The sequence below is a fragment of the Ogataea polymorpha genome, assembly GCF_001664045.1.
Source record: "Ogataea polymorpha strain NCYC 495 leu1.1 chromosome Unknown OGAPOscaffold_3, whole genome shotgun sequence".
NCBI classification, from domain to species: domain Eukaryota; kingdom Fungi; phylum Ascomycota; class Pichiomycetes; order Pichiales; family Pichiaceae; genus Ogataea; species Ogataea polymorpha.
Window position 1 is genome coordinate 652918 of NW_017264700.1, and position 26357 is coordinate 679274.

General features: G+C 45.0%; 15 protein-coding genes across 15 annotated transcripts; 7 read left to right on the forward strand and 8 right to left on the reverse strand.

Annotated features, from left to right (window-relative positions):
* On the forward strand, positions 1-2433 carry OGAPODRAFT_16174 (uncharacterized protein). Its single transcript, XM_018354233.1, has one exon. The coding sequence runs from the start codon at positions 806-808 to the stop codon at positions 2411-2413; it is 1608 nt and encodes a 535-aa protein (XP_018211447.1). The 5' UTR covers positions 1-805; the 3' UTR covers positions 2414-2433.
* An 87-nt stretch (positions 2434-2520) lies between these two features.
* On the forward strand, positions 2521-3560 carry OGAPODRAFT_16175 (uncharacterized protein). Its single transcript, XM_018354234.1, has one exon. The coding sequence runs from the start codon at positions 2765-2767 to the stop codon at positions 3533-3535; it is 771 nt and encodes a 256-aa protein (XP_018211448.1). The 5' UTR covers positions 2521-2764; the 3' UTR covers positions 3536-3560.
* A 57-nt stretch (positions 3561-3617) lies between these two features.
* On the forward strand, positions 3618-4950 carry OGAPODRAFT_87135 (uncharacterized protein; the record flags this gene model as incomplete). Its single annotated transcript, XM_018356858.1, has 1 exon — positions 3618-4950. One exon carries the CDS (start codon positions 3618-3620, stop codon positions 4947-4949), a length of 1332 nt encoding a protein of 443 aa, XP_018211449.1.
* Positions 4951-5077: 127 nt separating this feature from the next.
* On the forward strand, positions 5078-8495 carry OGAPODRAFT_16176 (uncharacterized protein). Its single transcript, XM_018354235.1, has one exon. The coding sequence runs from the start codon at positions 5108-5110 to the stop codon at positions 7556-7558; it is 2451 nt and encodes an 816-aa protein (XP_018211450.1). The 5' UTR covers positions 5078-5107; the 3' UTR covers positions 7559-8495.
* Positions 5080-8453, reverse strand: OGAPODRAFT_93515 (uncharacterized protein; the record flags this gene model as incomplete). Its single annotated transcript, XM_018357358.1, has 2 exons — positions 5080-7610; positions 7705-8453. 2 exons carry the CDS (start codon positions 8451-8453, stop codon positions 7595-7597), a joined length of 765 nt encoding a protein of 254 aa, XP_018211451.1. The 3' UTR covers positions 5080-7594.
* On the reverse strand, positions 8481-9784 carry OGAPODRAFT_16177 (uncharacterized protein). The gene has a single exon (XM_018354236.1). The coding sequence runs from the start codon at positions 9640-9642 to the stop codon at positions 8530-8532; it is 1113 nt and encodes a 370-aa protein (XP_018211452.1). The 5' UTR covers positions 9643-9784; the 3' UTR covers positions 8481-8529.
* On the reverse strand, positions 9773-11900 carry OGAPODRAFT_16178 (uncharacterized protein). Its single transcript, XM_018354237.1, has one exon. The coding sequence runs from the start codon at positions 11887-11889 to the stop codon at positions 9856-9858; it is 2034 nt and encodes a 677-aa protein (XP_018211453.1). The 5' UTR covers positions 11890-11900; the 3' UTR covers positions 9773-9855.
* A 45-nt stretch (positions 11901-11945) lies between these two features.
* OGAPODRAFT_99376 (DNA-directed RNA polymerase III 130 kDa polypeptide) lies at positions 11946-15383 on the reverse strand (the record flags this gene model as incomplete). Its single annotated transcript, XM_018358084.1, has 1 exon — positions 11946-15383. One exon carries the CDS (start codon positions 15381-15383, stop codon positions 11967-11969), a length of 3417 nt encoding a protein of 1138 aa, XP_018211454.1. The 3' UTR covers positions 11946-11966.
* An 86-nt stretch (positions 15384-15469) lies between these two features.
* On the forward strand, positions 15470-19118 carry OGAPODRAFT_99379 (uncharacterized protein; the record flags this gene model as incomplete). The annotated part of the gene is made up of 1 exon (XM_018358085.1): positions 15470-19118. One exon carries the CDS (start codon positions 15470-15472, stop codon positions 17102-17104), a length of 1635 nt encoding a protein of 544 aa, XP_018211455.1. The 3' UTR covers positions 17105-19118.
* Positions 15602-19133, reverse strand: OGAPODRAFT_99384 (uncharacterized protein; the record flags this gene model as incomplete). Its single annotated transcript, XM_018358086.1, has 1 exon — positions 15602-19133. The coding sequence occupies one exon, from the start codon at positions 19131-19133 to the stop codon at positions 17121-17123; it is 2013 nt and encodes a 670-aa protein (XP_018211456.1). The 3' UTR covers positions 15602-17120.
* A 73-nt stretch (positions 19134-19206) lies between these two features.
* On the forward strand, positions 19207-21915 carry OGAPODRAFT_16179 (uncharacterized protein). The gene has a single exon (XM_018354238.1). It carries the CDS (start codon positions 19936-19938, stop codon positions 20758-20760), a length of 825 nt encoding a protein of 274 aa, XP_018211457.1. The 5' UTR covers positions 19207-19935; the 3' UTR covers positions 20761-21915.
* Positions 19207-23030, reverse strand: OGAPODRAFT_93522 (uncharacterized protein). Its single transcript, XM_018357359.1, has 3 exons — positions 22158-23030; positions 20906-21926; positions 19207-20852 (listed from the first exon to the last, which is right to left on the reverse strand). The coding sequence occupies exons 1-3, from the start codon at positions 23024-23026 to the stop codon at positions 20826-20828; spliced, it is 1917 nt and encodes a 638-aa protein (XP_018211458.1). The 5' UTR covers positions 23027-23030; the 3' UTR covers positions 19207-20825.
* Positions 23031-23066: 36 nt separating this feature from the next.
* On the reverse strand, positions 23067-23585 carry OGAPODRAFT_7813 (uncharacterized protein; the record flags this gene model as incomplete). Its single annotated transcript, XM_018356419.1, has 1 exon — positions 23067-23585. The coding sequence occupies one exon, from the start codon at positions 23583-23585 to the stop codon at positions 23067-23069; it is 519 nt and encodes a 172-aa protein (XP_018211459.1).
* Positions 23586-23659: 74 nt separating this feature from the next.
* Positions 23660-26195, forward strand: OGAPODRAFT_16181 (uncharacterized protein). The gene has a single exon (XM_018354239.1). It carries the CDS (start codon positions 23665-23667, stop codon positions 25483-25485), a length of 1821 nt encoding a protein of 606 aa, XP_018211460.1. The 5' UTR covers positions 23660-23664; the 3' UTR covers positions 25486-26195.
* Positions 23660-26221, reverse strand: OGAPODRAFT_93524 (uncharacterized protein; the record flags this gene model as incomplete). The annotated part of the gene is made up of 2 exons (XM_018357360.1): positions 23660-25546; positions 25585-26221. 2 exons carry the CDS (start codon positions 26219-26221, stop codon positions 25518-25520), a joined length of 666 nt encoding a protein of 221 aa, XP_018211461.1. The 3' UTR covers positions 23660-25517.
* Between the last annotated feature and the right edge of the window lie 136 nt (positions 26222-26357).

Below are 26357 nucleotides of genomic sequence, written 5' to 3' on the forward strand. Positions count from 1 at the left end.
CGCGTGCATGGGGGAAGTGGTGATCCATGAACGACGATTCAATCACCCGTATACCCCTTATGATGTCCAGGTGAAGCTCATGGAGGCAATCTATGACAGTCTCACAGGAAATTATAAAGTCGGCATTTTCGAGAGCCCAACAGGAACGGGTAAGACTCTATCTATCATCTGTTCGACAATGACGTGGTTACGCGAGCTGAAGCAGCGGCAGAACGCCATCATCGACGATGATGACGATGACGAGCCTGAATGGGTTCGCCAGGCATACCGTGAGAAAATAGTTGGACGGATGGTTGCTGAGGCTCGCGAATACGAGCGTCATCTCGACGAGCTGGCCAAGACCCAAGGCAAAGCAATTGAGAATAAGATCAAAGAGAAAGTACCTACTCGCAAGCAAAGAAAGGTGATTAAGGAGGAAGATCTTGTTCCCGAGGATTATTTTGAGGACGAAACTTCAGAGGATAGAAACACAAAAATGGCTAACGAAATAAAGCAGCTCCTGGCTCAGGTGGAAGGCAGGCCGGATACAAGTGACAAAGCGTCGAAAATCAATCGTTGTGACAGCAAAATATTCTTTTCTTCGCGGACACATTCGCAGCTGAGCCAGTTTGGACAGCAATTGAGACTCACCCATTTTCCGTCCTCTTTGGAAAGTGTCGAGGAGAAAACAAAGTATCTGGCATTAGGGTCCAGAAAACAGCTCTGCATTAACGAAAAAGTGAGCTCTTTAAAAGACGTCCAGCAGATCAATGAAGCTTGTCTGGAGTTACAAAGGAAGAAAGACGGAGGGAAGGGGTGCAGCTATATGCCAAGGCCAGAAACCGAAGATCTCACCACTCAGTTTCGCGACCTCACCTTTTCTGAAATTCGAGACATTGAGGAGTTGCACGAGATAGGCTCTCACTACAGAGTGTGTCCTTATTACAGTTTGCGACGAGGCATGGAAATTGCCGAAATTGTGTCCATGCCGTACCAGCTCTTGCTTCAAAAATCGACCAGACAGGTTCTCGGGCTGGATTTGAAAAACAGCATTGTGGTAATAGATGAGGCCCATAATTTGCTGGATACGATATCTTCGCTCAACTCTGCAACTATCTCTCTTGACGAGTTGTTAAAGGTTCGCAAGGCGCTCAAGAGCTACACCACAAAGTTTGCTTCCCGATTGAATGCAGGAAACAGAATCAATCTTGCCAAGCTCAGTAAAATGATCACTATACTGGCCAAATTTTTGATGAAGGATGGCGAAAAGACATCAGGAACAGAAATCAACGTGACTTCCATCTTTGACGATACCACTGGCGATCTGCTGAATTTTCACTCCTTAGAGACGTATTTGACCAAGTCCAAAATCGCATATAAAATAGAGAGCTATATGGAAAAGATTAACGAAAATCACAAAGCTGGAACGCCGATACTCTTCAAGATTCGATCCTTTCTAGAGTGTCTCTCCAATCCCTCGAATAGTGGTAAATTGTTCTACGATAGGGATTCCTCTGACGGAATTGCCATGAAGTATCTTCTTTTGGATCCCAGCGAAGCATTTAGGGATATTGTTGAGGAGAGCAAGTGTGTGATACTTACAGGAGGAACAATGGAGCCAATTTCCGATTTTACCAATTTCCTAGTCCCCTACGTCGAATCCAAACAGATCAAGCATTTCAGCTGTGACCACATCATTCCGGCTTCAAATTTGGATGTTTATGTGGTGAAGAGGCGTCAGGAGGTGGAGTTTGAATTTTCGTTCGATAAGAGGAACGATAAGAAAATGATCAATGCACTTGGCGATACGATCTTGGAAATGGTTGCAGTCGTGCCTGATGGAATGGTTGTGTTTTTTCCCAGCTACAAGTACTTGGACCAGCTAGTAGAATTGTGGAAAAAGAGCGGGCACTATCACCGTATCAACCAGGTCAAAACTATTTATACAGAGTCAAGGGAGAACTCGGTGGATAAGGTGTTGCAAAACTATTCTCAGTGCATACTTGAGCGCAGGGGAGCTGTTTTGTTTGCCGTTGTGGGAGGAAAAATGTCGGAGGGGATCAATTTTTCGGACGAGCTCGCGCGTGCGGTGGCGATGGTGGGCCTCCCTTTTCCAAATTTAATGAGTGGTGATCTGATAGCCAAGAGAAAATACGTGGAGTCGAAAACGATCGAGATGGGAGGATCTCGCGAGGATGCACTAGCGCATGCGCGCGAGTTCTATGAGAACATCTGTATGAAGGCGGTGAATCAAAGTGTGGGGCGGGCTATCAGAAATATCAGAGATTACTCTGTGATTTACCTGATTGATGTCCGGTATGAACGACCATATATCCAGACGAAGCTATCTGGCTGGATCAAGAAACGCATTGAGCGTGACGGAGAATTGAGCGAGGTCGTCAAGCAAACGAAACGGTTTTTCATGAACAAATAATAATTGCATAATAAATACTCTTCAGTTTCTCGCTAAAAAAAATAAACTAAAGCTCAAAAATACAGTAATTTTTTATTCTTTAAATTTCCATAAATGTCTGATTTCGAAGTCGAACCAAGCCTTAAAGATATAGTGACCCACGAAAGTCTGAAATGGATTTTTGTCGGAGGAAAAGGAGGTGTCGGAAAAACGACGACGTCTTCGTCCATTGCCATCCAACTTGCCCTCCATAATCCAGCCAAGAACTACCTGCTTATTTCGACCGATCCTGCTCACAATTTGTCTGACGCGTTCGATCAAAAGTTTGGCAAGGACGCCAGAGTGGTGGAAGGGATCTCAAATTTGTCGTGCATGGAGATCGATCCATCGTCATCATTGGAGGAATTCATTGCCAACAACGGTTCTGGTATGGATCAGAACGACCCACTGAATGGCATGATGAGCGAAGTCACGGGCTCTATTCCAGGTATTGACGAGGCGTTCTCATTCATGGAGGTCCTGAAGCATATCAAGAATCAGAAAAATGAAGATTCGTCGGTGATCAAGTACGACACTATTGTTTTTGATACTGCTCCTACGGGACACACGTTGAGGTTCCTGCAATTGCCATCCACGTTGGAAAAATTACTGGGCAAATTTAATGAAATCAGTGGGAGATTAGGACCTCTACTCAACATGATGGGTGGGGACCAAAAGACGGAAATGTTCAACAAGCTAGCCGAGATCAAGACGCAGGTGACTGAGGTGAACAAGCAGTTCCAGGATCCTGACCTCACTACATTCGTCTGCGTGTGTATTTCGGAGTTTTTGTCGCTGTATGAGACTGAAAGACTCATTCAAGATTTGACCAAATACCATATGGATGTCAACTCGATTGTGGTGAACCAGTTGCTGTTCGCAGATGATGATCAATGCAAGCGTTGTCAGTCCAGATGGAAGATGCAACGCAAGTACCTCGACCAGATGGACGAGCTCTATGAAGACTACCATCTTGTCAAGATGCCTCTACTCGGAAACGAGATCCGTGGTGTTCATAATTTGAAGCTGTTTTCCAAGTTTCTGATCGAACCATACGACCCTAAGGCCCACAAGGATGTTGTTTTCTCGTTGGAGGAGAGATAGAAAAGATGTATAGATTGCTAATAAGAGTGCTACCATTTATCGGTCGGGAAAAAGACGGCTGTGCAATAACTTATTCGTTTATATGGCTCAGTATACATGTCAACGGTGCAAGCTCCCGTTGGTCATTGACGACTCTTTGCAAGGTCTGAGCAATGCACAAAAGCACTTGCTTACACTGAGCTATGGCCAACGGCCGAATGAAGACCATCCGAAGGATTTAAATGAGTATCCTATTCTTCCTGCAGAACGGGTCGCATTGTTTGAAGAGGCCTCAAAAACCAGTGGAAGTAAGCCACTCGTTTCCAGCAAGGGATCTGAAGCGTTGCACATTGACGATGGGTCGTTTGTGATTTTGGAAGATAAAGACCAGCCCTCAATGGATAAAGTGTCGGTCAGCGAGCGAGTGGCGTCCTTGGACAACATCTTCAACATTCTCTCATCCAAGTACGAGATTGACTATCCGGTCTGTACAGACTGTGCATCTACGTTGATAGAAGAGCTTAAGCAGCAATTTGAGCAGATGACAAAGGAAAAAGACACGTACGTGCAATTTCTCAAGAAACTCACAGCACAGAGCGGCCCAAATAGAAAGAAGGCCCAAGACTCGTTGAGCGAACTGGCACTCCTAAAGGAAGAGGAGACTAAACTTCTTGAAGAGCTGGAAAAGGCAGAGAGGGAACAGGAAGAATTAACACAGCAATTAGTAGAAGTTGAACAGGAACTGGAGGATCTAGAGAACCAGGAAAAGGAATTCTGTCTACAAAAGAACGCATACGATCTCGAACTGATAGAATTTGTGAACGAGCGAGAGCGAATCAAAGCTTCATACGAGTATAATCTCAACCGATTAGACTCCTTGCGGAAAACCAACGTGTTCAACGACGTTTTCATGATTTCGCATGACGATCAGTTTGGCACCATAAACGGCCTGCGACTTGGAAACCTCGATAACGTCAAGGTATCCTGGCACGAGATCAACGCGGCTTTGGGCCAGCTTGCGCTTTTGTTGGCCACGGTAGTGCGCATATTGGATTTCCAGTTGGACGGATACCGTATTATTCCAATGGGATCCACGTCGCGGATTGAAAAATACAGGAAAGACCGAAACGGATCAATATCTAAGCAAACACTGGACTTGTTTAGCAGCGGAGAGTTTTCCATTGGGAAGATTTTCACCCATAACCAGCTGGATGCAGGAATGGTTGCCCTGGTAGACATAGTCTCACAAATTGGGCGCAAGCTTAAACAGCTAGACGAGTCAAATGACCTGCCCTACAAAATGACGGAAGACAAAGTTGCCGGGTATCCCATCAAGCCATCTGCGCGCAGTTCCAATGAGGAGTGGACCTCTGCATGTCGCTATCTTCTCACCAACGCCAAGTGGATACTGACATATTGTATAGCTCGTACCTAATAATGATATGGTGTACGGATGTAGTGTGTGTTTTTTTTCATTATTTTAGTTCCACTCGTATGCTTGAAGAAGTAATCATATTAGGTGCATATTTTTTTCGTTAGAAAACATTTAAAGGGCAAAGAGCATTGTTTTATCCTGCACATGGGTCGAAAGCTATGACAGCAGACACCAAGACCATCGTTAAAGACTCAAAGAGTGGGAAGGAGTCTGTTTTTAGCAGAGACACACTGCGAAATTACTTGTTGTCCCTTGCACAAGGACTAAATACCGAGTTTGTCAGCATTGATGTGATTCTTGATAAGGTCGTCAGTGGTCTTCCCGATCGTCTCACTGTTCAAGAACTGCTCGACTTGACAGCGGAAGTGAGCGCTTCCCTGACTACTGTGCACTACGATCATTCCTACCTGGCAGCAAGAGTGCTAGCTCGTCACTTGCAAAAGCAAGTATGTGGTAGTTTTTCAGAAAATGTGAACCGAATGAGACAATATCGTCCTTCGAAGTATCGAAATTTCAAATCTCTCATTGCTGCAGATGTTCATGATATTGTGAACAAACATGCTGATGTATTGAATAAAGCCATCGCACCTGAAAGAGACTTGGAGATGGATTACCTTGGTTTCAGAACAATGGAAAGATCATATTTGCTAAAAATGGATGGAAGACCTTGCGAGACTCCTCAGTATTTGTTTATGAGAGTGGCCATTGGGATACACAAAGGTAATATAGACCGCGTTCTCGAAACATACAGACTTATGTCCGAAAAATACTTCATCCATGCTTCGCCTACGCTGTTCAACGCCGGTACCGAAACGCCTAATTTATCCTCCTGTTTTCTTCTTGCAATGGATGGGGACTCTATAAATGGCATTTTCAGAACGATTCACAAGTCCGCCCTGATTTCTAAAGCGGCTGGCGGAATTGGCATACACGTTTCAAACATCCGAGCTGCCGGCTCTTACATTTCTGGAACTAATGGTACATCCAACGGACTTGTGCCTATGATTCAAGTCTTTAACAGCACCGCAAAGTACGTGGATCAAGGTGGAAATAAAAGACCAGGCGCTTTTTGCATGTATTTAGAGCCGTGGCATGCAGACGTGTTTGAGTTCCTGGACTTGAGGAAAAACCATGGAAAGGAAGAAACTCGCGCTAGAGATTTATTTTATGCTCTTTGGATACCAGATTTGTTTATGGAGAAAGTCGAGAAAGATCAAGAGTGGTGCCTTTTTTCCGAGGATCAATCTCCTGGACTCAGTGACACTTATGGAGATGAATTTGTCAAGCTTTACAACAGGTATGAACGTGAGGGTCGCTATATCCGTAAAGTGAAAGCCCAGAAACTGTGGCATGCGATACTAGTTTCTCAGACGGAAACAGGGACCCCTTTCCTGCTCTACAAAGACGCCTGCAATAAAAAGTCTAACCAGCAAAATTTGGGTACCATCAAGTCATCCAATCTCTGTTGTGAAATCGTTGAATATTCATCTAATGAGGAAACAGCAGTCTGCAATCTAGGCTCTTTGGCACTTCCTTCTTTTGTCCACGATGTCAATGGAGAACGGAAGTTTGATTTCAAATTGCTCCATGATGTCTGTAAGACTCTCGCTCTCAATTTGGATACGGTGATTGATGTGGGGTCTTATCCTTTGCCGGAAGCCGAGGTTTCAAACAAAAGACACAGGCCAATTGCTATTGGTGTGCAGGGTCTGGCTGATGTATTTTTCAAGCTGCGAATGCCGTTTGGCTCTCCAGAGAGCCGGAAACTAAACGTTCTCATACATGAAACAATCTACCATGCAGCTTTAGAATCCTCAACAGAGCTGGCCGAGATCTACGGACCGTACGATTCCTATTCCGGATCTCCAATCTCAAAAGGAATCTTGCAGTACGATTTTTGGAATGTTAAACCAAGTGATATGTGGGACTGGGAAGGTTTGAAAGCTAAAATTCATCGGAATGGTGTCAGAAACTCCTTATTGGTTGCCCTAATGCCTACCGCCTCCACATCGCAGATATTTGGCTTTACAGAGTGTTTCGAGCCGATCACCTCTAACACGTATTCGAGAAGAGTCTTATCGGGAGAGTTCCAGGTTGTGAATAGGTATTTGGTCGACGATCTCGTGAATTTGAATCTGTGGGGCCCAGAAATGAAAAACGAAATTGTTCGAATGGAAGGATCCGTCCAAGCCATCGAAAGCATTCCTGCCGACATCAAGGAAATATATAAAACGGTTTGGGAAATTCAGCAACGAGCACTTATAGATATGGCTGCAGACCGTGCTCCGTTCATTGACCAGTCCCAGAGCATGAACCTATTCATGCGGAATCCGACCATGTCCAAACTGACCAGCATGCACTTTTATGCATGGAAGAGAGGGTTGAAAACAGGCATCTATTATTTGCGAACCCAAGCTGCTGCATCTGCTATCAAATTCACTCTCACGCCCTCTGGATTCAAAAGAAGTATCCCAGAGTCTGAGGATACTACCAAAAGACGCAAATCGAACGGGAGCGAGGTTGCCGAAAATTACAACATCTATGACAAAGATAATGTTCTTGCTTGCAAGGTTGGAGATCCAGAGACTTGCGACGCTTGTTCGAGTTAATATTGTAAATATTCATAAATTAGATGCCAAAATGGCTCACATAGGCAGCGAACTTGCGGGCGGTAGAGCCGGAAGGTGGTTCGATCTTGGAAATGCTTAGCACACTGAGGGCCGCGAGGGTCGTGTTAAAGAATATTACACCGTACGCATTCTTGCGGGCTCTTCGACTAAACCACCGCAGATAATGCAGTGTTCCAGCGAGAATGTGGTAAGATGTTACCCCCACCAAGGTAAGGAGTCCCGTGGCTCTAATGAACGGGCTTTGTGCGACGGCCCAAGCAATGTAGGATAGATCCACCATGGACGAGTCTCCATCGACTGCTAAGGGCCCAATTCGTTGGTGAAAAACGTGTAGCGTCATCAATGGAAGTAATAAATAGCCAGAGAACCGCAGAGGCGTCAGTCCTAGCATCCTGAAGCTTAACGAAGGTCTAGGTCCGAGACCCAGTAAATATGTGATTCCTCCAAGCCCGCTGCTCTTATCAATCTCCGCTTCTTTCGCGGACAAACTTGTCGGAGACGTTTTCTTGCGCAACCTGCCGTACTTCACATAGTTGTCCCATTTTTTGGCGAATTGCAGAGCTATGCCACTCAGGACATGGACACAAGCAGACGCAAGCAGAATAGCTTCTGAATATCCCGTTTGGTATAGTTCACGGCCCATGGATATCACCTGTTCGGCAACATCAACTCCAGCAATAGGTGGAGCAAGAACGACGCCTGACAGATGCACCACTGTAAAGAGGCCCATTGGAATAGTAGAGTACTTCTGGAACACAGCTAGAGTCCGCACGACTTTGAGACTTAGTCTGTTGGATGAGGGAGTCACCGGTATTCCTATCGGGATTTCGTCCCCGGAGACGGGTTCTGGAGACACCGGACGTAGCGAAGACATGTCAAATTTGCAGATCAGCAATAATTCCTGATTATCTCTTTTGCTTACTATGTATAAAATCTATTGGATAATTTTTTTACCTGATCTCGAAAATCAGGTTAAAGTTGACATCTAGACGAGAGCCAGACATAATAGGGACGGCGACGTTCAGACGCGGCACCCTGTCAGCAGACCATCCTGATCGGCCTCCATATGTGACATATCCCGAGGATGAGTCGTAGTCGAATTGTACAGGGGTGGCTCCTCGACCACAAGCAAAGTAGCCGTCGGCATCGATACCACAGACGCCCTTTGACGATCTGAACTGGTAGCCACCGAAACTTGCCTTGTACAGCCTAAACGTGGCGCATGTACCTGAGACAAACCATTTGCCGCTGCTGATCAGACAACCAGCCTGATTCTCGAGTTTGAGGTAGCCCCCGTTGCCGGTCGGTGTGGCCGTGCTAGTGGCTGAGGTTTCGGTTCCTGTGGCGGTGGTAGTAGATGTAGACGGGGTCTTCTTCAGAGGAAACTTGATGCCGAAGGACGGGCAGTTCGAGGAGATAAGAGCATCAATTGGAACGTATTTTCCGTGGGGGATGGAGCCACGTAAGTGATGGAAATACCACACTTCGTTTAGCGCATGGTTACTGTCACATTTGAAATAGACCTCCCCACCAAACCTGGACCTGAGTGCCTCGTCGATCTGCTGTTTGGTGTAAGTGTGGGAGTCCGAAGGCGTGATTCCAGCAGCCTCGAGCCATCTGTAGGTGGGCAATCCTTCAAACAGCTCAACTGCCTTCCGGAAATAATCAACCACTTCTCTGCCGGTCTCGAAGTTCTGGTAGCAAGAGGGTTTGATAGTGCTCAAACAGGTGCCGTGCTTGTTAAATTCGTGGACCCATAAATTATTGTCGTTGTTCCAAACCTCGCGCATTCGTTCTAGTAGTTGTTCCTCGCCAAATGAGGTCAGGACTTCCTCAGCATTGGAGATCTGCAGCGAGCTGTCGCAAAATTGGTTGTATGTGCCATCACAATTGTCGGGCCACAGACCATGCAAAGTAAACATATCGTCTGGGCCTGTGGGGTAATCGTAGTCCCAGAACTGCGTTTGCAGCAAAATTCCCCCGGGATATTCAAAACAACAGGTATCTGGTATTTGCGAGGTATTTGTGCACGATAACGGGATATCAGAAGGACACGAAGACATGTCTGCCTTAAATGCCGAGCTGTAATGTGCAGCGGTGGTGGACACGATGGCCACCAGATACCTCAGAACTACGTGAGATAACATGCCCGTGATTATTATTTTCCCTAATTAGTTTATCTTTTTCTTGGCTGTTATCTAATTCAAGCATTATTTTTAGGTCTATCAGTCTCGTAAAACTAACAAATGTGGCCGGCTGCCAACATGGAAAAATATTTATTCTTCCTCTTCAGACTCCACGTCGACCTCTTCAGAACCACTCATGTCACTTCCGCCGCTTCCTCCATCTGCATCGCTCTCAAGAGATTCGCGCAAAGCCTTTTCACGGGTCTCTTTCACCTCACGCTGCACGGCAACGTATGCTCCCAATGGTGTCTTTTGCCAATCAACTTCGTGTAAGAACATGCCAGCCTCAACTTTATTGTTAGGTCCGAACTCAACGCTTGATCTCTCTTTCTCGATATATTTGGCGTTGGAGTTGAGCTTCTCCACCAGGGCGCCCAGCTGTTTCACAAGCTTGATGTTGGTGGATCTCTTCATGTAGCGTCTCAAATAGATCACAGGTGGGGTGATCAGCTCTGGAAAAGCGATGCTCTTGCAGTACAGAACAAAGAACTCGGCCGCCAGCTCAACAACCTGCTCAATGAGTCCCTCTTGGTATACTCTGCTCCCAAGGTACTGCTTAGGAACCTTGATGACGTAATCAAACGCGACGGCTTGGAGGTGAACATGTTTTGGTTTCTTGGTTACAGCCGAGGAATTGAGCACTTCTGAAACTAGTGGAAAGAGTGGGATGTACACGCCCGTGTTTTGGGATAATCTAATTAACGATCTGATGAGGTAGAAGCGCAAGGGGAAAAACTGGGCTGTTGGTAGCAGTCTGATAGCTCCCAAAGTGACCTGGACCAGAGGATAGATTAGCTGCCGCAAAGGAGTCTCTTTCTTATTAGCTGGATGACAATGGGCGGAAATCATTCTAGACCAGAAATCTAGCGAGTGACAGTACTGCCAGTTATAGATTGCCTTGTAGCTGTCCTTAGTGGTGTTGTTGACGCTGTTTCTCAAATGGATAGCCAGCTGGCGAATATATTCAAATCCAACCTGGAAGCTGAGCGTTTGGTCAATTCCAAAAAGCTCCACGGCAGAGTTTTTCTGGAAGTTGATCATAGGCATTGTGTGGACGTTGGTCTTTCTGCATTTTTTTATGAAACTGGAGTAAGTACTTTTCAGAACCAGCTCGAGAATGGCTTTCGGATATTCTCTGCTGCAATTATTGAGGAATGCAAATGCCGCTATTTGCGTTTCGACGTCTTGAGAAGAGCTCCAAACATTCACCACCGCGTTCATCATTTCCTTGATGAGCTTTCTGTGAGAAACGTAGTACGGAAGCAGCTCTTGAACAGACTTCAGCACCAAGGTGGCCGTCTCCGTGTTGGTGATATCGTTGAGGAGCAATATCAGAGACCCAGCATGTGACTTCAGAAGAGTGCTGATCTGAGCGACTTTCTTGTTCGAAGGTAAGTTTCTTGTCCCGTGAGACGAAACTTTGTATGGCACTAGTTTCTGAACACTTAGTGTCAGTTCTTGCAAAGCGAGAAACATCAGTTTGTGGAAAGCTTTTTCGTCTGTAACGCTATATTTATACGTTCCTGAGGATCCAGTGTGAACTGCGGCTTTGAAAGCAATGACAACTGTTTTGAGAGTTTTGATCGTAGGCTGGTCTGACCTCAAGTTGGCCTCCCATTGTTTGATCATATCCACTGTCACTTCAATAGTGTTGTCTTCTTTATCCTCCTCTAGCTCGGCCTTTTCTTCTTGTTCCGCGTCTTCATCATCTTCGTCATCGCTCATTGCCTCAAGTGGATTTATTGGCTTGAAATCCAACAGATCCTTGTCATTTTCCTGCAGGTACTTGTAAAACTCGGGATCGTCTTTTTCCAGGTCCTTCAGATCTTGCTCGTCCAATTCTGCCTCACTGCCGCTGGAGCTGCTATCATCCTCGCTCTCTTCGTCTTTTTGTTTCTTTAATGTTGGCTGTTTAGGGACCTCTATGTCGGCATCGAAAAACTCTTCGACATCCATATCTTCAAAAATCTTTTTATCTCTCTTGTCCTCAGCTTGGGGAGCAGGGCCAGAAGAGCCTTTCTTTTTATGAAGCTTATTGTACTTCTGTACCTTCTTCCGCTGCTCTATGGCGTTCTTCAGGTTCTTCGCCTGGAACTTTTTTGTGGACTTCTTCGCCTTAGCCATAGTGAAGATAGATTTTTTTTTCCAAAAAAATTTAAAAAAAATTTTAGATCACATAATTTTCAGATTATTTACCCCGTCTAGAAAACATCAGACATTTTCAGTCTTGGTGCGATATTCATCGAAATCAGCTCTTGGAATAACAACTTCGCAGCGTATGGAATCGTCATCTTAACCACTCCCTCGCTTGTCTTACAAGAAGGACACCAATTGTTGTATCCCATCAGTCCACAAGAGTTGCAAACATCGACGTCAAATGCATCGGAGCTCAACATCAACCGTTCCAGTAGCAACTGCGATGCGCCATACGCAATCACACAATCTCTCTCCATCTCTCCCAAACGTAAACCACCATCTCTGGAACGGCCCTCCGTAGGTTGTCTTGTCAGCACAGCGCGGGGACCTCTGGCTCTAGCGTGCATTTTATCCAGCACCATGTGCTTCAGTTTCTGGTAATAAATCGGACCAAAGAAAATATACGCCTGCAACGCTTCTCCTGTGATCCCGCTGTAAAGCATGTCTTTTCCGCTGTAGTTGAATCCTTTGTCGATGAGTATCTGCGACATGTCCTCCAGCTTAGATCCACCAAAGCAGGTTCCGTATTGCAAAGATCCATCCAAAACACCTGCTTTGCCAGAGACTAGTTCCAGCATCTTTCCAACCGTCATTCTCGACGGGAAACCATGTGGATTCATGATAATATCTGGACTGATACCGTCATCGTTGAATGGCATGTCCTCCTGCTGTACAATGATACCACACACACCCTTTTGGCCGTGGCGAGAAGAAAACTTGTCACCCAGCTCAGGACGTCTGGTCTGTCTGAGCAACACCTTAATTAGGGCCTGATCATTGTCGCTCACAGACATCATCACCTGATCAACAACACTCGACACAGGCGCACGGTAGTTGACAGGAGTTTCTCTATGCTGTTGCTGTTGGTTGATGGTAGGTTGCCCTCCAACAACGCTCTCGGTGGCATTTGTTGGAACGCATTTATTGATGTATGTTTGTCCGCTCTGCACTTCAACGCCGACTTCTGCCAATCCGTCAGGACCTAAAGCTTCATGTTGGAAAATTGGCTTTCCGTCTTCCTTCACCCTCATTCCTGCCAAAATATCCTTTGAGTGGTTAGGGTACCGCTTCAGCACCGCTGTTGTCTTCCGCAGCACCTGGCAACGGCCGAATCCTCTATCAATCGAAGCCTTATTGAGCACCAATGCGTCCTCAATATCGTAACCCGAGTAAGACATAACAGCAACGGTGGCATTTTGGCCAGCAGGCAGCTTGTCGTAGTCAATCAATTCGATCGTCTTGGTTTTCACCATTGGCTGTTGGGGATAGCACATCAAATACAACAAGGTATCAATCCGACGGAACTGGTTATAGGCGATGGCTCCTATAGCCTGCTTACCCATCGCACATTGGTATGTATTTCTTGGTGATTGATTATGGTGAGGGTATGGAATCAAGCCTGCAACAGCACCAAGGACAGTGAAAGGCTCGATCTCTAAATGTGTAGTGCCGCTAGTTATATCTTTCTCGTAAATCGCGATAAGAGAGTCGTTTTCTTCGTTAACATCCAGGTATTCAACAAGCCCATTGGTGAGGAAATCATCAAAGGACCACTCCCCATCGCGAAGGCGTTCAAGATGCTCTGCGGTGACTTTCGCTTTGCCGTTTTCCACGATGATGAGTGGTCTGCAAATTCTGCCACCGTCAGCCGCAATATGAACCGCGGACTGATGGACGTTGGTGAAGATGGAAACAAAGGCAGAAAGCTTGCCAGTTCTTCTCAAATGTCTGAATTTGGAAACAAACATGCTGGGGAATCTGGTAGTACCAATGAGAGTACCGTTCAAATGCACACCAAAAGTCCCGTTGCTATGCAGGGTAGAGCTATCTATGACCGATATATCTTCAGCACCCAGGATGTAACAAAGTTTCTTGATGGGGTCCTCCTCATCATCAGTGGTGATGTGAGTCATCAGTGCCAGGTTCTTGACCAATCCACAGGCCTCTCCTTCAGGAGTATCAGAGGTGCAGAGCATACCAAACTGAGATGGCTGCAAAGCACGCGGTCCAGACACTTTTCTGGACTTTTCGAATTGAGACGAGATTCGTGTCATCATACCGAGAGCTGAAATATATGACAAGCGACTCAAAACATGGGTGACTCCAGCCCTTTCCATCTTGAATCTCTTGAGGGACCAGTTACCTGTAGAAATGGCCCTATTCAAACCTGTGGTAATGTTACTTGAGTGGATATTGATATGGAGCAAAGCGTCAAACTCAGAAACTCGGCTTGGTTTCTTGAGGATTTTATCCAGATTGGCCTTAAAATCGTTATTGAACTTTTTGAATAAATCCTCAAACAACAAAGACATCAATTGGCCGGCCAGCTCTAGCCGCTTGTTACCCACATAATCTCTATCATCAACCAACTTTGGATTGTGCATCGCCATTATCACTCTGCGCGTCATGATGGCTATATACAGGGCTTTTTCTTTGAAATCAAGATTCTCAACAGTGATGTGCGCGATGACGGTGGTGGCAATAGCCTCGATACCCTCTTGGAGAATGCTGAGCTTGGGAGCATTAAGTCTTCTGATGGTTTTCACTTTGCGTCCAATGTACTCAAGAGCTTCTTTCTGAGAATAAATTCCAAGCTTCGCCGCCTCTTCAAAATTCACAGCGAAGAGATCCTGGTAGATTGAATCCTTACCGCACACCAGCTGCAAAATCTCCAGGTCTGAGACAAGACCAGCAGCCTTCAGCACAATCACAATTGGTATTTCCTCGCTAATGGAGTTGTGTTTGAGGTATATTTTATCGTTCTTCGTAACCACATATGTTTTGGATTTTCTCTCGTGTGTAGAGGAGGTGACCGAAGCCTGCACAATATTCTTCTTTTCGTCGGCTTCTACGATGATTCTGTTCTTGCTCAATTGCTCCTGAACCAAAATGACCTTTTCTGTACCGTTGACAATAAAATATCCTCCGGGATCCAAAGGGCATTCGTTTAGGTACGCCATCTGGGCCTCATTTTTGCCGTTCAAAATGCACTTATTTGACCTCAGCATTATGGGCATGCGGCCAATTTCAAGATCTCTATGAATAATGATTTTCCGACCTCTGGTATATTCAACGTCCACATAGATGGGAGCACTATAAGTCAAATCACGGAGTCTGCATTCGTGAGGCGGAAGTAAAACTTCGGTCTCATTCGGATTTCCTCCGCTCTTGTATCCAACTCTAATATCTAGATATTTCAGATAAAACTCCGGATCAACATCACTCAACACCTTTTCGTTGGCTTGAATGATCTTCTTCAGATCTGTGTCCACAAAGAAATTGAACGAGTCCAAATGCTGTTTTACCAACCCTTTCACCTGGAGAAAGGCTGGAAGCAAGTTCCATTTATCCTCGGCGGTGTTGATTGGGTCCGTCAGAGATTTCCCCTTGTAGGACGGTTGAAGCAGATCCTCGAAGGACATGTACTATCAAATAAAAAATTTTTGAATTATTTTTTGGGCTATATATTTTTCTGCAGAAGCGATTTTTTTCCTGATCCATCTTCAACATGTCTGAGCCGTCCGCGTCATCAGGCCAGTCAGAGCTCTTTAAATCCACAATTAATGAGTATCTTGACAACTTACCTGAGACCGTTCATTTACAGCTTTACAGGTCGCCTGAAACTTGTCTCGCCGTGTTCCGATTGTTACCATCGCTCGCAAAATTTTACATCATGACCATGTTGTTCCAAGACGCTGCAATTCCCTCTACTGATTTGAACCGGTGGATCAAGTCTAGTTCTTTTAATGGCTCGCGCAACTTGAGCAAAATCTATCAAAATGACTCGCTGAAGCGACTCAAAGCACTGAACTTGCTCAAGGAAACAAGACGTATATTCACTCATCCGCAAACTGGCCAGACAACGCAATTGCCCTTTGTCTCGCTGAACCCAACCTTTAGACAAAGCTTCAGAAATGCATTGACAGGAAGTCGAGATGCAAATGAGGTTGTGGAAGATAACAATCTGGAAAGCATAGAAACGATAAGCGTTGAGTTTCTGGACACATATTGCTTGCACAGGTGGGAGAGCATATTGCATTTTATGGTCGGCTCGGAAACTAAAGAGCTACCTAGTGTGGGTGTCTTAACTTTGCTTAGATACAGCGGGTTGATGGAGCTCCCATCGGACAGAGAACAAAGAGAGCATTTAGGCGATGACTACGAATTTCAGCCCAAATTACAACAGTCAACTTCCATTCAAACACTGAAAAACTTGCTCATTACCCAGAACGGGTTTCAATTTCTTCTGCAAGATATCAACTCTCAGATTTGGACACTATTACTGCAATACTTAAAAATGTCTGAAAAACTTATGATGAACCCAGTCGAGGTACTGAACTTTATCTTCATGCTGGGCTCCTTGGAGCTTGGACAGGGATATCCGGTGGATCCTTTGAGTGATACGCAGAAGATAATGCTGGACGATCTCATTGATTATGGACTCATTTACACTCCTTCAAAAACAAATAAAAAGATATTCTATCCCACGCGATTGGCAACGACGCTTACTTCCGAACACACCAACTTCAAAACTTCAGCCGCAGTAATCGACCAAGAAATTGCCAACTCGAAAAACAGCAACAACCAAGGCACTATCGTGGTGGAAACAAATTTCAAAATATACTGCTACACATCTTCACCGTTGCAGATTGCCATCTTGAATCTGTTTGTCCATCTCAAAGCCCGATTTGCAAACATGGTTACAGGGGTCATCACTAGAGAATCCGTTCGTCGCGCTCTGATTAACGGAATCACAGCAGACCAGATGATCAACTATTTGAGCTCTCATGCTCATCCTTGGATGGTGAAGCAAGCCGAAGACAAATTAGCACGCAAATTGGAACTCGAAAGCTCCATTGGTAATGCTGCGGGTCAACGACAAGTAGACCTTGAAATTCTACCACCGACAGTAGTGGATCAAATTAAACTTTGGCAATTGGAGCTGGATCGTATCCAATCATTTAAAGGCTATCTTTACAAAGATTTCTCCACCGACCTGGAGTTTGAAAAGCTGCTTACTTACGGTGAAGAAATTGGCGTGATTGTTTGGAAAGACCGCACTAGAAAGCGGTTCTTTGTTACCCAGGAAGGTAACGGACAATTACTCGATTACGCAAATAGGATCATACGGGGTAATAGCTAATGACATTCGACCACATCTATTTTTTCTTCTCTTCCTCCTCCACATCAGTATCTGTATCTATATCGGTCCAGTCAATTTCTCCCTCGTCCTCTTCCTCAGACTCGTCGTCAGAGCTGCTGTACTCATCCTCAATTTTACGCACGCTCTCGCCACGCATCTGGGCCAAAGCACCAGCAAGAGAGTCTTCTTCTGGATCCTCAATTTCGTACAGATCTTTCTTGGTCGTCTCAATCGGCTTATTTTCGACTTCCATTACCAAAGGAATTTCCAAATCTGAGCCAAAATAGACCAAATGCCTTAAGGCAAGGCGGAACTGGAATTTTCCTTCCTCATTAGGTGTAGGAGCAGTAAGAGGGAATTTGAATGTGGAAACAATGGCTTTGGACTCCAAAAATTCTTCTTGAGTCAATTGGAGATTCGAAAGGTCGACTCTGGAAACATACTGTGGGTTCTCTCCTAGCTTCCCATCCCTCTGGATAATCAAAAATGCAATCCATCCGTTGTTTTCTTTCAGGTATTCTGGATCAGGGAAGTAAACAGGAGCCGTAGAAAGCTTGATCGCCGGCTGGTCCTCTAAGATTTTCATTGGATTTCTTAATGTTTCCAGAGTTTCCTGCTCTTTGAGCTGCGTCTCCTGCACCTCTTCGCTCAACTTTGAAATTTCTGGTTTGGATTTATGGGCCGGAGACTTCACCAGGAATTTTAGACTTATGTGCACCGTAGAATTAGGAGGAACGTACGACTCGCCGGTGACTTTGAACTTGCATTCCAGAGGCTCGATTAGTGGGATTTGGGAGGCGAGCCTAAGGACCTCATCTGTGTTTGCACAGTTCAAAAATTTTTCCGGCTCCACACTTGGGCTTTTCAGCAGCTTTCCTAAAGTGTAGATTGGCTGTTTGGTATCCAAAGCATCCAACTCGACACCGGGAAGCTGCAAAATTTGTCTGTATTTGTAAGCAGTGGCGTTGTTTTCAATATTGAGGGCCTGAATAATGCATCTGTGTGCCTCCACGAGTTTCAAGCAGATATCAGTATTCCTGAAATTCGAGGCGATGTCAATGAACCCGGTAATCAATTTCGGAGTTATAGACACAACTTCTAGTTTCAGCTGTTCGTCCTTGGGGTCGAGAGCTTTCCTCTCCAGATGAGAGAGAAGCAGCTCCAAAACCTTTTCGGGTGTGAGAGACTTGTCAATGGATTTGTATTCGGTAGAGGCACTGAGGTACTCCAACACCGTCTCGATCTGGTATAGTTTGGCAGGATTGTAGTTGATCAGAACATCTAGGAAGTGGGCAGCGGTGTCAACGTGAAGTCCTTGTTTAGTGTATGATCTGACACCGTTCCACCACGAGCCAACAACGCTGGGCAAGATAATAGCAATAAGAAGAACGTAAGATATCACAAGTAGAGGTGAAATTTTGCCCTCAATTAGGAACTTCGGCAATGCTATTCCGTGTTTGATGTCTCCTGGACCGTCAGGATTACCGTATTTAAGGAAATTCTCCCGGACAGCGTCGTCCGTCAACGCCTTGTAGGCCTTGTTGATCAACACGTAAGCAGAATCGACCGCCTCAATCTCCTTCGGGGTCATCTTGGACGTGTCGACCTTGTCTGGATGGAATTTTAGAGACAGTTTCCGGTAGGCGGCCTTGATGACCTTTTCAGAGGCAGATTCGTCGATTTGAAGGATTTTCCAAGGATCGAAGTTACTTTCTCCGATGACCACTTCCTGTCCCATGATCTGGTACATTATACCTGCGACAAGCAGCCAGCCCAACGCAACAAGAACAAATTTTCGTGAAAAGATGCTCTTGGTCCGCTTTTTGCTCTTGTACAGTTTTTGCGCAGATTCGTTGTATGGTCTGAACCATGACACGGGGCGTAATTCGCCCTCATCTTTCGAGCCACGAGTCAGGATTTCCCTCACCAACGACCACGTGGTTGGCACAAGAGGCACAAGCACGCTTGTTAGCGCAAAATACGGCCACGTTTCCGAGTTTTCGTCGTAGTCGTATCTGGATTGCGACATGGAAAAATAGGAAATTGAAATAAATTACGATTTTTTTAAAGAGTTAAGGGTACACGAAACTGGTAGCAAGAGAGTGGATTTTAAATTTTTAATTGTACTGCTATGATTTGAGCCTAATCGGGTCCCATTCAAATTCGCTAAAGCTCTTGAAACTGGCAAGAGATGTGCCATTGAGGATGACAGTGGGGCGCGGCCGTTGAATTGATACCATTGACATTCAACTGCTATATAATTTCAGTACGTGACGTCCTCAGCGCAATAAGCTTCGCACTGAAGTGGTCAAATACGACAAGTTCAGCTGTAATTTCATACATATAAGTTCCACTTCACCGAAACAACTTTATCTTATGAGGTACTCTGCTCCACCCGTGTTAACGTCCTCAATCTCGATCTCATCTAATGGACTGTATCTGAAACGAGCAGACAGAAAATTCCTGCTCTCAAACGGAACTGGACCAACAATTGGGGTACTCTGAGTGCTGGAAGCTGTGGACGATCCTGCTTTGGCTGGCATCAACTGGTTTGGAGCACAGGGGTGTGGGCCCGGAGGGGCGGGTTTTTCTGACGTTAGATCTCATCGTATGGATACTTACTGGTTATCACATGGGGACCTCCCACAAACTTAATACTAGGGATATATTTGGCTAGCGTTGGAACTGACACTCTCATGATGAATGATGTAAATTATTTATTCTTTGTGCGGATTTCGAGTCCGAGTCGATCATCCTCAATCTTGCGTCGGTCGGCCCAGATATCGTCCTGTTCAAAAAAAATCAATCGAGAATTATTTTGCCACTCAATCATGAATCACGATCCTTTCCATTGGGGAAAACCATTGGATTCTGTCTATGGTCCGTACAACACCCAAATTGCACAGGCCAGCAACCAGCGCCCAGAAAACGTTCGCACCAATGCCGAATTCCCTTCCATGCATACTCAACAACCGATGATCACAGGTACCTCGGTCATTGCTGTCCGCTATAAGGATGGTGTCGTCATGGCTGCAGATAACATGGGTGCCTATGGATCCCTGATGAAGTTAGACGATGTGGAGAGAATTATTAGAGTCGGATCTGAGACAATTGTTGGAATTTCTGGTGATATTAGTGACTTGCAGTATTTGGAGAGAATTCTAGACGACCTCGCAGTGGAAGACTCCTACGACATGGAGCAAGATAATTTGAAAGCCAGTCACGTTCATGAATACCTCACTAGAGTGTTGTACAATCGTCGGTCTAAGATGGATCCGCTGTGGAACGCATGTATCGTTGCTGGTTTCGACGAAGAAGGCGAACCATTTATGAAATACGTTGACCTTTTGGGCGTGTCCTACGCTTCCCCATCTTTAGCAACAGGGTTTGGAGCACATTTGGCAATTCCTTTGCTTCGGAAAAAAGCAGATACCATGAAAGATGTTGAGAAGCTCACCAAAGAAGACGCCGTGAGCTTGGTGAAAGACTGTATGAAGATCTTGTTTTATAGAGACGCAAGGTCCTTGGACAAGTACACTTTATGCGTGGTGGAAAAGACGACAAAGAGTATTGAGTTCCACAAAAATGTCAAATGCGAGGATATGAAGTGGGATTTTGCCAAGCATATCACGGGCTACGGGTTACCACAATTATAGGTCGTTTCGTCCTTTATATGAAATAACTAATCCCGGGCATACAAATAGTGAAATTTATCCGCAAATCATGTTTCTGATTCAATCTTCTTAGACTCTCAAGTACCTGCTTTCGAGGGTCGCCAAGATGGTCGAAAGCCTCCTTAACGTGTATTATCAGCACATTGAGACCGGCCAAAGGGTGTTTGGTAGCTTTTTTCTCAAGACAAATATTTTGTAAATTCAGCAGTTCATTGATCAGGTTGGTGGGCGTCATATGGCCAAAGAGAGGCTGTCCCGGTTTTTTGTCCACAGACGAGCATTCAATTACAATGGCTTTGAGTTTTTTTGAGAGAATGTGATCGGCAACTGTTAGCCATATGTGTTGATTGTATTTGGTGTTTGACGATAAGTCGCTCTCTACGTCACCGAAAAACAGCAGCTTACCCTTATCATTTGTTTCGGTGAACAGAAACGCCGAGCTCTTATATAACTCTTTGGGCGACGTGAACCCGTGGCTCACTTGGAACGTTTCCACCGCGATAGATTCTGTGATATTAAAGTTTTCAGTATAAGGCTGTAAATAGTTGAAGGTCAAATACGACAATGGTGGCCAAACTTTGCCATTGAAAATGTGGTCCTTCAAGTTGTCTATTGTTTGCTGAGTCCCATAGATTGGTGTTTGTCGCGTGAAACAGGGTGAATTTATCACGAGTCCCAAGACGTGATCAAGGTGGGGATGTGTTATAATATAGGCAGACATGCAGTTCAGTATCTCCTTTGCAAGCTGTAGACTGGAATTGGCAGGATCCTTTGAGACGTCTTCAAAAGGCTGAGTCTTTATCAAGTCGTTGTTGTCGCTATAGTAGCTTGGATCCTCGGCGTTGCTGTATAATTGACTAAAGTATGATGAGACCGAAGACGTGTTTTTTCGGCAATCTGATATCATCTCGGCAATGGTCTCGATACCTGCGCCCGCCTCCAGCGCCAGAATGCAATCTAGTTCATTCTCAAGAGCTTCCTGGAATGATATGGAGGAAGGCTTCAATAGAAAGGCGCAAGTTTTCCCTGCTACAGGGCCCCCTGAACACCCAAGCACAGTTAATTCGAACGTGCTATTATTCACGCCCATTGCCGGATTGTCCGTGAGCTGTGTATCAACAAAGCCGTGTTTTCTGGCTTTCAATGGCCTCCCGTATGAGGCAACCTAGTCACAAGATTTATGGTGTTTGTTTTTTTCAGCACACCAATTTTTTCCAAGCAGCACAACGTCACTTGCTGCTGCATGGAAAGTATGAAGCGATATCAATCGCTACCGTAGAAGCCTAGAAAAATTAATGACAAGAGTTTAAAGAAATCTGCTCTTACTTGTTGCACAGCAGTGGCATTACAACCGAAACTATCCTATTGAGGACACGAACTCCACTATTAATCCCAATGCCATGTCTGTGGCTCCCGGTGAGCTGTCAGGGCCCAAATTATGGGATGCGCCTGGCACCACTGTGCTCAAAGGGGACCACCATTTAGGGTCAGTCGCAGCCTTGAACTTTTCCATAACCGTCTCTTTGTCCACATTTGTGGGAACTGTCTCGTCGTTCCCGCTGTAGAGAACAAGCAGCGGCCGATTTACCTTACCAAACGTGTTCCTATGGTCCTCGAGCCCCAGGTAGCTGGAGAAAAAGTCGTCGTCCCCACGTTCTGAAGCCAATGAGTTCCACCTGTAAGCATTGATCGGAGACTCGAATACATCCGGACATATCTCGTACGGCATGAACTGCTTTCCGTTCCCTTTATCAATTAGATCTTTAGCCATTTTGATGCTGTTCTCCATCACCACCGGGTCCATGAATTGCAATAGTGCTTCTCTATCAGAAGTGCAAGCTTGCAGAATTCCAAAGTCAATGCTCGTCTCAGCACTTTGTTCATATTTAGAAAGGTAGTAAAGGGTGTCTTGACTTCCGGTAGAATGGCCCAAAACACCTACTTTTTTCCTGTTTCCATTTTCAGAGTCAGGACTTCTGAGTAAGGCTACCAATTTCGAGATCTCCTCGGCATCCTGTGCCAGCGAGCTGGCTCCATAGCCGGTATAGGAGCTCGAAAGCAATATTTGGATCACCGACCAGTGGCACATAGCCAGCTTTTCAGCAAGCGTCGAAACATAGGATACCGTCAGAAACCCATCTGTCAGGCCGCCTACGAATATCAACACGTTGGGATGTCGCACATTTCCAAACTCAAATGCTGTGAGACGCGAGTGGTACTCGAACAAACGGCCGTTAACGGAGATCATGAAGATTTAATTTTCCAAGATAATTATTTCCAGAGTCTATTTAATTGTCGGACAATTTGCCCCGGGCAACCTCAAACGCGCGTTTTTCGAACGACCGAAACATCAAGTTTGCAACCTTGGTGGCAAAGAAGGAACTCAACTGATTGTATAGCTCATTTTTGAATTCGTAGCGTAAATTCAGCACAGCCTTGCAGTGCTCGTCGTCCAAAGTGTGCACTGTCCACCTGGTTTCTAAGAACTTAAACAACGAATGTGTGATAGAACGAGCTACAATCAGTTCAGGTTGTTTGCATTGTAGGTCACATGTAAACTCTTCGTCAAATTGCTGGAATCCCACACGTAGCCCGGCCACCAATGGCTGTCCGTGGTCGTCGCGCGCTCGCACAAAGGACTCAGTGCAATACGGAATGAATTCGTGGTATTTGTCAACTTGCGATATCAACTGGTACATAAGAAACTGGGGATGATTGAACTTCTTGGTGAGAGTGTACGACTGCTCTGATTGCCGCAACAGGCCAGAGAGATGGAGTGCACGCGGTCTTCCAGCAGATTTGAGCATTTATGAAAAAATGGACGATCGACGTTTTTGTTAAATTTAAAAAAATACACTAAAATTGGATATCGTCTAATCTGGCTCAATGTACAATCCTTTCCAATTGGCAATTGCCAAGTTTTCGGGTTTGTCCGGGCTTGACGAAGGATCATGTAAGATCCTGACGTGCCTATTTTTGTCGTTTCCTCTAAGTGCGATCTTCAAACGAATTCCAGATCAAAAAATACACTTCAAGAATTATTACATTATAGCGGTCAGTGCCGTGTATATCTTTCTCATACTTGAGATTTGGTCAGGTTTTTTTGTGCTTCTGTTTAATGCGTTGTTCACATTCGTCCTCGTTAAGTATTACAAGTCAAGACTTATGCCGTGGGTCAATTTGATTGCGTTGATGCTTTTTCTCTGCGTGAACCATCTGAAAGCGCAGTTTTTCGCTCCCGATTATGATCCATCGGTGATCGACATTACTGGAGCCCAGATGGTTTTGGTTATGAAGCTCAGCTCCTTCGGATGGTCTGTTAGCGACGGTCGACTCTATCACAAAGACATCGACAAGTTCAATCACCTCAACACATACCAGAAATCTAGAGCAATTCTGAAATACCCACCAATTCTTTACTACCTTGGATACGTGTTTTTCTATGGATCTCTGGTGACTGGTCCTTCTTTTGACTATAGCGACTACGAGAAATTCATTCTGACCGATATTTTCAATGATGTTCCTCTTGAGAAAAGACCAGGACGTTTTTCCAAACGCAAAATTCCGCGCAGTGGACGTGTTGCCTTGAGGAGAGTCGCACAGGGCGCTTTCTGGGCCATTTTGTGGATCTACGTCAAACCAATAATTACGTTGGATTATGCCTTGTCTTTTGAATTTACCCAACATTCAATTCTCTACAAAATCATCTTCTTATGGATCTTGGGCATTGTCCACAGGATGAAATACTATTCTGTTTGGTCCATTAGTGAAGCTGGCTGTATTGTTGCAGGTCTGGGCTACAATGGGTATGACCCCAAGACTGGCAAGATGTATTGGAACAGAGTTCAAAACATTGATCCGTATGCTTTCGAAACTGGTCAGAATGTTCACGACTGTCTCGAGGCATGGAACATGAATACGAACAAATGGTTAAAGAATTATATTTATCTCAGGACATGCAAACGAGACCCCAAAAGCGGTCAATTGAAACCCGGAATGCTACCGACCTTCCTTACGTTCTTTACATCTGCTTTCTGGCACGGAACAATGCCTGGATACTATATGACCTTCATCATCGGCGCGTTCATGCAAACAGTCGGCAAAATCTTCCGCAGAAACTTGCGTCCTCTTTTCTGTTCTAAAGATGGCTCTAATGTGTCAAAGTACAAATTCCTGTATGACATAATTGGCTGGTTTGTTACTCAGTCAGCGTTTGGATACATTGTGCAACCATTTATGATTTTGAGATTTGTTCCCTCTTTCAACTTGTGGAAAACATGCTATTTTTGGGTCCACATTAGTTGTGTTGCAACCATTGTTTTCTTCGATAGTCCTTTGGGAAAGCAAGCTTCCAAGAAATTACAAAGTTACCATTTGCAACCAATCAAGTCTACAAAAATCCAGGACAAAAATGTTTCGCTTGCTCGGCTTAGAGAACATTACAATTCGGCCACCGATCTCCAAGACATCGTGCGCAAATTACCAGAATTCGACAACCAGGAAGAGCTGCAAGTTGAAAATGTCGTGGTTCCTGATATCCAGGAAATAAAGGATAATTATGACAAATTGGCCAAAGAGGTTGACGACTGGGTCAAAGCTAACGAGAATGCTGCTGTCGACAAAGAGGAAATTGACGCTGTTCACTCTGCGTTGGCAAATATCGAAAAAGATGTGCGCTCTTACTTGGAGAATAAGAAAGCCGACTGAAGGCTCAATCGTCGTCACTTTCATCGAAAAGATCAATGCCAGCCATAATTGCGGCCGCGTCCTTCTTTTCAGGGCTCGCAGAGGTTTTGAAACTGTTACGACGTTCAGGGACAAATTCATCATCGTCTTCAACTGCTTGTTTCTGTGTTTCCTCAGTATCTTTCATTTGGATATCATCTTCGTCATCAGGTTCACCATTTTCGTGCCTCACGATTTTCTCTGGCATTAGAGACGCTGTCGCGAGCATTCCTCGTCTCATATTGTCATCACCGGGCCAGATAAAGTTATTTGGCAAGAGGAAACCATCAAATGTGCGCGGAATTTTGGAAAATTTAGCGAGTTTCATGGCATATGCCACAAGTTCCTTTACGGCATTCAGCTTCGGTTTCCGGGTTTCCGCCGAATCCTCCAGCTGCAATTGCTCATGAGTACTTAGCTTGGGTAAATCATTTAAATCCTTTCGACATTCTATCAGTGATGTGAGTATATTTCTCATTCCATCGTTCAGTCGTAGATTTTCTTTGCTCTGTTCAAATACTTGGTTTCGCTTTAATTCATGCAGTCTTTCAAGCTGGGTTAATTCTTGGTTAATCGTGTCCATAGTGGCTACCAGTTTGGCAGCAACCTCAACGCTTGGCTCATACTGCTGAATTGAGTTTGTGAGTTCCCTGAGCTGGCCTTCAAAAGCATCAACCTGCTGGTATATAAAAGTATTCTTGTAGGAGGCTGAAGTCATAAACGAGTGAATTTATTTTTGTGCGAGAGTTGACCGATCGCATATAAAAATATTCCTTTAAAAGCGAACAGATTAATCAAAGCCTTGTTTTCATTTTATGTCAGAAAACAGTTTTGGAGCAGCGGATCTATTAATG

Bases quoted from the DNA above. Each gene is read 5' to 3' on its own strand.
- OGAPODRAFT_16177 (XM_018354236.1), bottom strand. From the start codon at position 9,642: ATGTCTTCGTGTCCTTCTGATATCCCGTTATCGTGCACAAATACCTCG.
- OGAPODRAFT_16175 (XM_018354234.1), top strand. From the start codon at position 2,765: ATGGAGATCGATCCATCGTCATCATTGGAGGAATTCATTGCCAACAAC.
- OGAPODRAFT_16179 (XM_018354238.1), top strand. From the start codon at position 19,936: ATGAATCACGATCCTTTCCATTGGGGAAAACCATTGGATTCTGTCTAT.
- OGAPODRAFT_93522 (XM_018357359.1), bottom strand. From the start codon at position 23,026: ATGATCTCCGTTAACGGCCGTTTGTTCGAGTACCACTCGCGTCTCACA. The intron at 21,927-22,157 runs GTTCGTGTCCTC...CTCATACGGGAG, and splicing joins GCATTGGGATTAATAGTGGA to GCCATTGAAAGCCAGAAAAC. The intron at 20,853-20,905 runs GTTAAGGAGGCT...GGTACTTGAGAG, and splicing joins TCAATGTGCTGATAATACAC to TCTAAGAAGATTGAATCAGA.
- OGAPODRAFT_16178 (XM_018354237.1), bottom strand. From the start codon at position 11,889: ATGGCTAAGGCGAAGAAGTCCACAAAAAAGTTCCAGGCGAAGAACCTG.
- OGAPODRAFT_16181 (XM_018354239.1), top strand. From the start codon at position 23,665: ATGTACAATCCTTTCCAATTGGCAATTGCCAAGTTTTCGGGTTTGTCC.
- OGAPODRAFT_16174 (XM_018354233.1), top strand. From the start codon at position 806: ATGCCAAGGCCAGAAACCGAAGATCTCACCACTCAGTTTCGCGACCTC.
- OGAPODRAFT_16176 (XM_018354235.1), top strand. From the start codon at position 5,108: ATGACAGCAGACACCAAGACCATCGTTAAAGACTCAAAGAGTGGGAAG.